We start from the raw sequence: 8439 nt of genomic DNA, 5'->3' as shown, positions 1-8439 counted from the left end.
CCTACGAATATTTCACCTTCGGTAAGGGATAATCTATGGAAGACATTGCTTGAATGTGACATTGGTTTACTCAATGCTGATGATCTCAGAGGAGCCGCTAGTGTGGCTATGGGACTTCCTTAACCAGAATGACTCTTAGAGCGCAGTTTATTAGCATGATATCTATATATTTTATGTACATTAAGAGCTGGTGCATTATTATTACTGTAGCAACCTTTCTAGATTTTAGAGCCGTAACTGCATATGATATGAAGCCAGTGACATGTTTTTTTATCTAGCACATGTAATCTATATAATCGTGCATGGATATGTCGCCAAACTAAACATTTGCCCAGACTTAAAGAGGCAGTGCTGGGTAAGCTTTATCATTTTTCAGTCCGCCTCGCACAAGCTTGGCTAAGCTTGAATAGTGGCATCTCGAAATCTATATTTGGCACTCCGTTGATGCTATTACCAACCAATCCGGTAGTACCGCTTTGTTTCGTGAAATAGACTGACTAAATGCTTTACTGAGAACCAAAGGATATACGACGACTCTATAGATAGTCGACATAGCGAAAAAATCCACTCCTGTTGAAATTCTTGACTATGTTAGCTTTTATCACCTTCTGAGGCTTTGCCATGTGCCAATCATATCAATTTAAAAGATGATTGAAGATATCAACTGCTTACACTCATCGGATATTTATGGAGCGATATAGTAAAATATAGGATAAATGGCCCTTGTTCATGATAGCGTTGAAGGGTGTATTTTAGGTAGGAAAAATTAGCTGGCGCACCTCTTGTAAAGGCTTCACCAGCCGTGCGAATCGTATAACTATTCCCCGTAACCCCTGATTCCTTATGTCACATATGGGATGGGCCACCCACGCTGGATGCTGTCTGAAAATTGACATCCTATAGCCCTATCGCTGAAATTACCTCGATGGCGCCACTTAGTGTCCATCCCTCGTGCAGCCTTGATTTATAGAAAGTTCAAAGTGCCCATGGGGCATTTCGCGGAGGGTCCCGGGTCTGTTGACTCTGATTGCATCACGTGTTCCAACGTGTCAATTTCCCTCCAGAGTCACCGCGTGTAATTGTGTCCTGCACCGTGCACCCTCATTAATTAATTTTTTTTCACCCTGTCGGCAAGACGCATATAAAACTGCCGCGGACTGCTCTCTTATCTTGTCTCTCCACATCCACAGCTAACCATTTACAATGTCCGAAAACGATAAGTACGCAACACCATTGTCCTCCAGATATGCCTCTGTCGAGATGTCCCAGATTTTCTCCTTGAGAAACAGATTCTCCACCTGGAGAAAGCTCTGGTTGAACCTCGCCATTGCTGAGAGACAGGTCGGCTTGAAGGATGTCATTACCGACGAAGCCCTTGAGCAGATGAAAGCGCACTTGGAAATCACCGATGCCGAAATCGCCGCCGCGTCTGTTGAAGAGGCCAAGGTGAGACACGACGTCATGGCACACGTGCACGTGTTTGGTGAAACCTGTCCAGCGGCTGCCGGGATCATCCACTTGGGTGCCACCTCGTGCTATGTCACTGACAACGCGGACTTGATTTTCTTGAGAGACGCGTACGATGTCTTGATCCCTAAGTTGGTCAATGTCATTAACAGATTGAGCGAATTTGCCATCGAGTACAAGGACTTGCCGGTCTTGGGTTGGACTCACTTCCAACCAGCCCAGTTGACTACTGTCGGTAAGAGAGCCACCTTGTGGATCCAGGAGTTATTGTGGGATTTGAGAAACATGCTGAGAGCCAGAAACGATCTCGGCTTGAGGGGTGTCAAGGGAACCACCGGGACCCAAGCCTCCTTCTTGTCTTTGTTCCACGGTGACCACGACATGGTTGAAGCCTTGGATGCCAAGGTCGTCGAGTTGATGGGCTTCGAGCACGTCTACCCGGTCACTGGCCAGACCTATTCCAGAAAGATCGACGTCGACGTGTTGGCCCCATTGGCCTCCTTGGGGGCCACCGCCCACAAGTTTGCTACCGACGTCAGATTGTTGGCCAACTTGAAGGAGATGGAAGAGCCGTTCGAGAAGTCACAAATCGGCTCTTCTGCCATGGCCTACAAGAGAAACCCAATGAGATGCGAGAGAGTCTGCTCCTTGGCCAGACACTTGGGTGGCTTATTCAACGATGCTGTCCAGACCGCCTCCGTCCAGTGGTTCGAGAGAACCTTGGACGATTCCGCCATCAGAAGAGTCACCTTGCCCTCCGCCTTCTTGACTGCCGATATTGTTTTGTCCACCATGTTGAACATCACTTCCGGTTTAGTTGTCTATCCTAAGGTCATTGAGAGAAGAATCATGGCCGAATTGCCGTTCATGGCCACCGAAAACATCATCATGGCCATGGTCTCCAAGGGTGAGTCCAGACAGGTGTGTCATGAGGAGATCAGAGTCTTGTCCCACCAGGCCTCCGACGTCGTCAAACAGCAGGGTGGTGACAACGACTTGATCGAGAGAATCAAGAAGACTCCATACTTCAAGCCGGTCCACGACGAGTTGGACTCCTTGTTGGATCCATCCACCTTTGTCGGCAGAGCGCCACAGCAGGTCGAGAAGTTCGTCGCCAATGACGTTGCCAAGGCCTTGGCGCCGTTTGCCCACTACATCAACAAGGACGAAGTCAAGTTGAGTGTCTAGGCATCTGATAGTAATCCTCTGGAGGATCGAATACATGTTATTATAAGAATGGGTAAGAGACTGATTGTAGGGTTAAAGGGGAATCGTGGATTTGAATGATCGTCATTGGCAAGGCTTAAAGAGATGTTTAGTCTGCTAGGCTCCGTAGCCACTCAGTCTGAATTACCTTTTCCGTGCTTGGCCTTGTACCAGGAACGCTACAATATGACCGTGTAAGGCCGGAGGTTGTTCCACCTCAAGGATATATCTAATGCTTCTTAAACCGTAAGTGATCCTAGAGTGTACTGCCGTTTCAAGCCATCGGCCAGATGAATCGGGAGTTTATGGAAAAAGGCAAACTCCCGAGACGTATACTAATGACACGGGCGCTTCTAGTGATTAAAAAGCCACCACAGACCTTAATCATGGTTAAATCTCTTCAACAGAGTAAGATGAGTGTTAAAGTAACCAGGACCTGCCATTTTCCGTCTAGTCCCTTTAAACGCTACAATGCCAAGCTGTCCCAAGATCATGATGGTGAAGACCGAAGGTCACTTGGTTGTAGCAAAATAATATATCAGGCGCATGCCAATTATATGTCTGTATCGATCACTCAGAAAATCCTATATGAACCTTAAGCTTAGTACCGCTCAGACCTCCAACTGGCATAATGAGGCAGGAGCTTCGGAGATATAGGCATGCACTGACATTTCTCCGAATTACTCACCTAAGACTACACCTTCACCACCGGCTATCTTCAACGCCTAATTAGACCGTCTCACCTTTTATTATAGGCCTAAGATATCAATTTATTTACTATAATATATTCAGAATATTCGACATGTCCCAACACCATTATAACCAGCGCCTTCCATAGTCTGGATATCGATTGCTGTTGGTCGTGCACGGCCCGCCTAGCCATTCTCGCCCGAACTTCCCCGTGCTCCGCCTTAAAAGAGCCTACACTCCCTTTCCCTTCATCAATTGATCAATTAACACCCCCCCAAGCTATGTCCTCTCCAACCATTTTCCCCCTTGGCCACGAGCCTATCCAAGACCATTGCTTCTCCGCGGATGGAAGCATCTTGGCGATCACGAAAGACAGCAATGTCGAGATATACAGCGTGACCGGCGCCGCGCCGCGGTTGCTTGCGACGCTTGCGGACCATGACAAAAAGGTGACCGCGGTGGATATTTCGCTTGACGGAAAGATCGTTACGTGCTCACAGGACCGCAACGCAATTGTGTGGACGCCGGGTGTGACGTACACACCGACACTCGTACTCTTGCGCATTGATTTTGCCGCGACGGCCGTGCGCTGGTCGCCTAGCGGCGACAAGATCGCGGTAGGCAGCGGTGACGGCGTGGTTGCGGTGTGCTACTTCGAGGAGGAGAACGACTGGTGGATCTCCAAACACATCAAGGTCAAGGACAACAAGCGCTCTACCGTGACCAACCTCGAGTGGCACCCGAATAACGTGTTATTGGCCGTGGGCTACTACGACTTCCACGCGCGCGTTTTCTCCGCGTATGTCAAGGCGATTGACGCAAGACCCGGACCTAGCGTCTGGGGCGATAAATTCCCCTTTGCTGCCCCTTGTGGCGACTTCCAGACTGAGACGCAGTCCGGGTGGGTGCACGATGTCGCCTTCTCGCCCTCCGGTGACGTGTTGGCGTTTGTCTCCCAGGATAACTCCGTCAACGTTGTGTATCCTGGGACTGCTGTTATTAGCTTGCAGCTTCAGGACTCATTACCGTTCACGTCGGTCGTGTTCACTAATGAAGGCGAGCTTGTCGCCGCGGGGCACGACTGTCACCCCGTGGTGTTCCGCGGAGACGCACACGGCTGGGCCAAGGCGTACGCACTCGATGACGATACGCAAGTTGTGATCGAGCGCTCCGAGGAGGAAGACGACGCATACTCACACGCCAATGCCTTGAACATGTTCAAGCAGTTGGACCTTAAGGGGAAGGTTGTTAACACCAGTCAGAACAACAACGGCCTTTTACCACACATCCACCAGAATACCATCACCAGGGTCAGAATGTTGTCTGATGTGCACATCAGCACTTCTGGGAGGGACGGCAAGGTGGTAATCTTCACCTTGAACTAGTGCTATGCGAGTACAATTTACTAGAAGTATGACCCGTTAAAGGGATTAGCGATGTAATTTGCCAAAGTTCCAGCAGCTTTTAGTACATTTGTATGGACGATATTTGTAGCGCATTTTTAAAGATATTTATATTAAGGGCACACGTAAGAGGAGACCTTAACTCATTTTAATAAGTCTAAGATAGGGAAAATAGACACAAAACACCGTCAAGTTTCTCTTTCACCGGTATCATCTATACCTACAGGCCTGATAAATAACTGGCCAAAGTTTCATAGAAACGTGAGTAAATGTGATTAGCTACAAATACTAAAACGGATAGGTTCCTGTCTGTCACTCTCACCTCCGATCACAACGGCCTGATACCCCAACCCGCTTTTCCACCTTTTGGTTAGTAAATTAAAATATTACCTATAGTGCAGTCGTTAAGCATATTTAGTATATTTTTCAAGGTCTTCAAGGTCACGCTTGGACCTTCCTCAACAAAATACCCAATGCTTACGGATATTTACCTAGCGATTCTCCTCACTACGAATCCGTTTGCGTAAATCGTACATTTGCGAGCATGCCAGTGCGCGTCCGCGAAAAGGAAAACGAGCAAGAATATAAAACGCGTCTGTTTACCTATTGTACCCCCCAACTACGCTGCTACCGCCAATATCCTTCTCTAACCATCTTTTAAGCACTCCCACCTCAATGTCTGACAAGAACAAACTCCCGAGCCACCTCATAACGGACTACACGAACCACCCACTGCTTTCCTCTCTTGAGGCGCAGATTCTCACCCAGTACCAACGGCTCTCCCTCACGTTGCTCCAGCTATCGCGGGAGATCCAGCAGTTAACAAACACCGAGAGCAGTGCGTTATTGGAAAACTTGCGTACATTAGAGACGAAACTCAGCTTGGTGTTTACGTTGTTTAAAGGTGCTGTATACACATTATTCTTGCAACAGGAGGAAAACGTCGGCGAACCAGAACGCGATGCGGCAGTGTACTATGAAAACTCCGAGGCCGAGGGCGATGTTTCTATGAGCGACCTCAACGGGTAGTGCTGAGAATGAGTTTGGGTTTGTCAAGAGGTGGACCGAGACGGTAAGGACGGCATAAACACCAACCTTTTCACAATTAGAATGTTACTGACCACAAGCGGGGTGCGCTATTATTTGAGTAGCATCTGAGAGCTCATATCTGGGGCTGTTTTCTATTGACTGCTTCTCGAGTATCGGCCAATGCCTTAAGGGGTTTGGGCCAGGGTGCACATCCACGATACGCGGCCGTTTTTGGCAATAGTAAATGTGGGTATTCCGAGGCTTATATGCCTATAACTGCCGCGTATGTGGTGTAGCCTGACGTTACTATTTTCCCGGGTATACGTGGTTTTTGGGGCTGGCCTTAGTACTTAGCCTCGATCTATATATCTTCCGATTCACCGCAGTCCATGATGTAAAACACCAAATTAATGCGACCTTTTTGTATTATAACCATATTGGTTCTTGTACCAACGTTGATACATATTTTTTTCTAGAAAATCGACCGGATACTCCTTTCTCAGTCCCGGCCTTTCTCCAAGCATGTGAATGTTTTTTTTCAGGGGAACCTACTTCTGTAATTCCGGTTCTAGATCAATATAATTCAAACTGAATCGCTTTTCAGCCTTCTAACACTTCACAGCTCATGACTGAAGGGCATCCACCCGGTATACAATCAACCCATAAGACTCCGAAGCAACTTCTACATAGCCGTACCTGCACTTACTAATGATACTATATACATTATCTGACTTTTATATACAAATATTATCTACTCCTTCTTGTCAGTGAGCTTCTTAAAGGTGCCACTCAAGAAGTCCTCGATCCGTTTCAACTTGCTCGGGTGGTCCACTGGCTCGTCACTCTCGGCCTTCCAGTTTGGATCCAACTTCTTAGCGGACGGATCGTTGAACGCGTCCGCCAAAGCCTCCAACAAGGCCGTCTGCGTGGCGGTCTCTGGTCTCAAAGTCTTGACGGAAACCACAATCTTCATGTCGCCCCTATTGTTGATGTTGCGGTTGATTGGCACACCCTGACCCGGCATGGTGATGATGCGGCCGTGCTGCGTCCCGGCAGGGATCTTCATCTTGACGCTCTTGTCGTCAATCGTCGGCACGGTGATCTGACCCCCAAGCGCCGCGGTGGTCATTGGAATCTCCGCCTTGTAGATAATGGAGTCACCGTCGCGCGTGAACTCCTTGTGCGGGTTCACACGGATACGAATAATCAAGTCACCCTTGGAAACTTTCACATTCGGCCCCTTGGTGACATTCGGCGCGTCACCCTCGCCCGGAACTCGCAATTTGGTACCATCAGACAAACCGCATGGAAGGTCGATCGACGTTGATTTTCCACCATCGGTAACCCCGTGCCCGTGGCAGTCGCCGCACGCGTCCTTCTTCGGGATGTGTACCCCCAGACCCTGACACGTTCTGCAGGTGGATGCCATCTGGAAGCCACCAGCGACGTAGTGAACCGCCTGCCCCGTTCCGTTACAGCTTGGACATGTGGTCTTCTTCTTGCCAGTTTTTAACCCAGAGCCGTCGCACGTGTGGCACTCGTCCAACGCGTTATAATCGATCTTCAACTTGGTGCCGAAGATCGACTCCTTGAACGAAATCGTCTTGAGGATCTCGATATTGTCACCCACGTAGTTCGCCACTGTTGGGCCTGCTCTGCCTCTCCCTCCTTGACCAAACGCCGCACCAAAGATATCCTCGAAGTTAATGTTACCAAACCCGGCAAACGGATCACCGCCCTGCCCGGCGAACGGATTCCCGTTGTGGAACCCGCCTTGTCCGAAACCCTGTCCACCGTTTTCGCTGAACGCCGATGGCCCGAACTGGTCGTACTGCGCCTTTTTGTCTGCGTCAGAAAGGATTTCGTATGCGCCTTGGATGTCGTGGAACTTTTTTTCAGCACCCTCTTCCTTGTTCACGTCCGGGTGGAACTGTTTGGCAAGCTTATAGTATGCCTTTTTGATGTCGGATGTGGAGGAGGAGCTGCCCACACCGAGGGTTTTGTATGGATCGTCGAGGAGGGACCTGTGGGAAACGTGGAAGGAACGGCAGGCAAGACGAGAACCGAGCGCAGAACTGAGGCGCAAGCCTAGGTGGTTACCACAGGCAATGCTTATAGTAGAGAGAACCATCGTATACTAATATAAGTGAAATAGATTGGGATACGCTGAATGGAAATGTGACAAGAAAAAAGGTTCGTTCTGCTGATGAAACATTCCAAGCAAGAGCTATATGAGTTAAATAAGTTTACAGGCTGGGGAACTTTCTGGAAAAATCTCGCACTTTGCTGGTTGGTGCACGCAAAGTGCGAAGCGAGATCCGGGGAATCCTAAGCGACGATGAGGGGTATTTTTGAAAGCAAGCTAGGGTGGTTAATAAATAATTGTTAGGGGGATATAGTGATCGTTAGGGAGCTCAATAGCCCTGGGTCCATGCTACGATGCCCAGAAGGCTGACCGAATAAGCCCAAAAATAAAATTTATGGTTTGTGGAGAAAGGGCTAGGTTCAATACCGGGTTTAGAGAAAGTGATTACTGTTGCCGCGGGACATTTATTCATAGCCATTACATGGCTATGAATAAGCAACAGTGACATGTGTATTGTACAGGCATACACCAAATGCTTTAATAAGGGTGGGAACTGGA

At 48.6% G+C, this 8439-nt stretch overlaps 4 protein-coding genes across 4 annotated transcripts; 3 read left to right on the top strand and 1 right to left on the bottom strand.

Annotated features, from left to right (window-relative positions):
- Positions 1–1203: 1203 nt before the first annotated feature.
- Positions 1204–2655, top strand: ADE13 (adenylosuccinase; the record flags this gene model as incomplete). Its single annotated transcript, XM_019132206.1, has 1 exon — positions 1204–2655. One exon carries the CDS (start codon positions 1204–1206, stop codon positions 2653–2655), a length of 1452 nt encoding a protein of 483 aa, XP_018987768.1.
- Positions 2656–3628: 973 nt separating this feature from the next.
- Positions 3629–4860, top strand: ARC40 (Arc40p). The gene has a single exon (XM_019126801.1). It carries the CDS (start codon positions 3645–3647, stop codon positions 4746–4748), a length of 1104 nt encoding a protein of 367 aa, XP_018987767.1. The 5' UTR covers positions 3629–3644; the 3' UTR covers positions 4749–4860.
- Positions 4861–5480: 620 nt separating this feature from the next.
- DAD3 (Dad3p) lies at positions 5481–5762 on the top strand (the record flags this gene model as incomplete). The annotated part of the gene is made up of 1 exon (XM_019131403.1): positions 5481–5762. A coding segment is annotated over one exon (282 nt), but the record flags the coding sequence as incomplete, so codon positions are not given.
- A 784-nt stretch (positions 5763–6546) lies between these two features.
- On the bottom strand, positions 6547–8103 carry MDJ1 (Mdj1p; the record flags this gene model as incomplete). Its single annotated transcript, XM_019132247.1, has 1 exon — positions 6547–8103. The coding sequence occupies exon 1, from the start codon at positions 7924–7926 to the stop codon at positions 6547–6549; it is 1380 nt and encodes a 459-aa protein (XP_018987765.1). The 5' UTR covers positions 7927–8103.
- Positions 8104–8439: the final 336 nt, after the last annotated feature.

Source organism: Babjeviella inositovora (assembly GCF_001661335.1).
Source record: "Babjeviella inositovora NRRL Y-12698 unplaced genomic scaffold BABINscaffold_1, whole genome shotgun sequence".
Taxonomy (NCBI): domain Eukaryota; kingdom Fungi; phylum Ascomycota; class Pichiomycetes; order Serinales; genus Babjeviella; species Babjeviella inositovora.
Note: the sequence above shows the minus strand (reverse complement) of the source record. Positions and strands in the feature narration are given on the sequence as shown.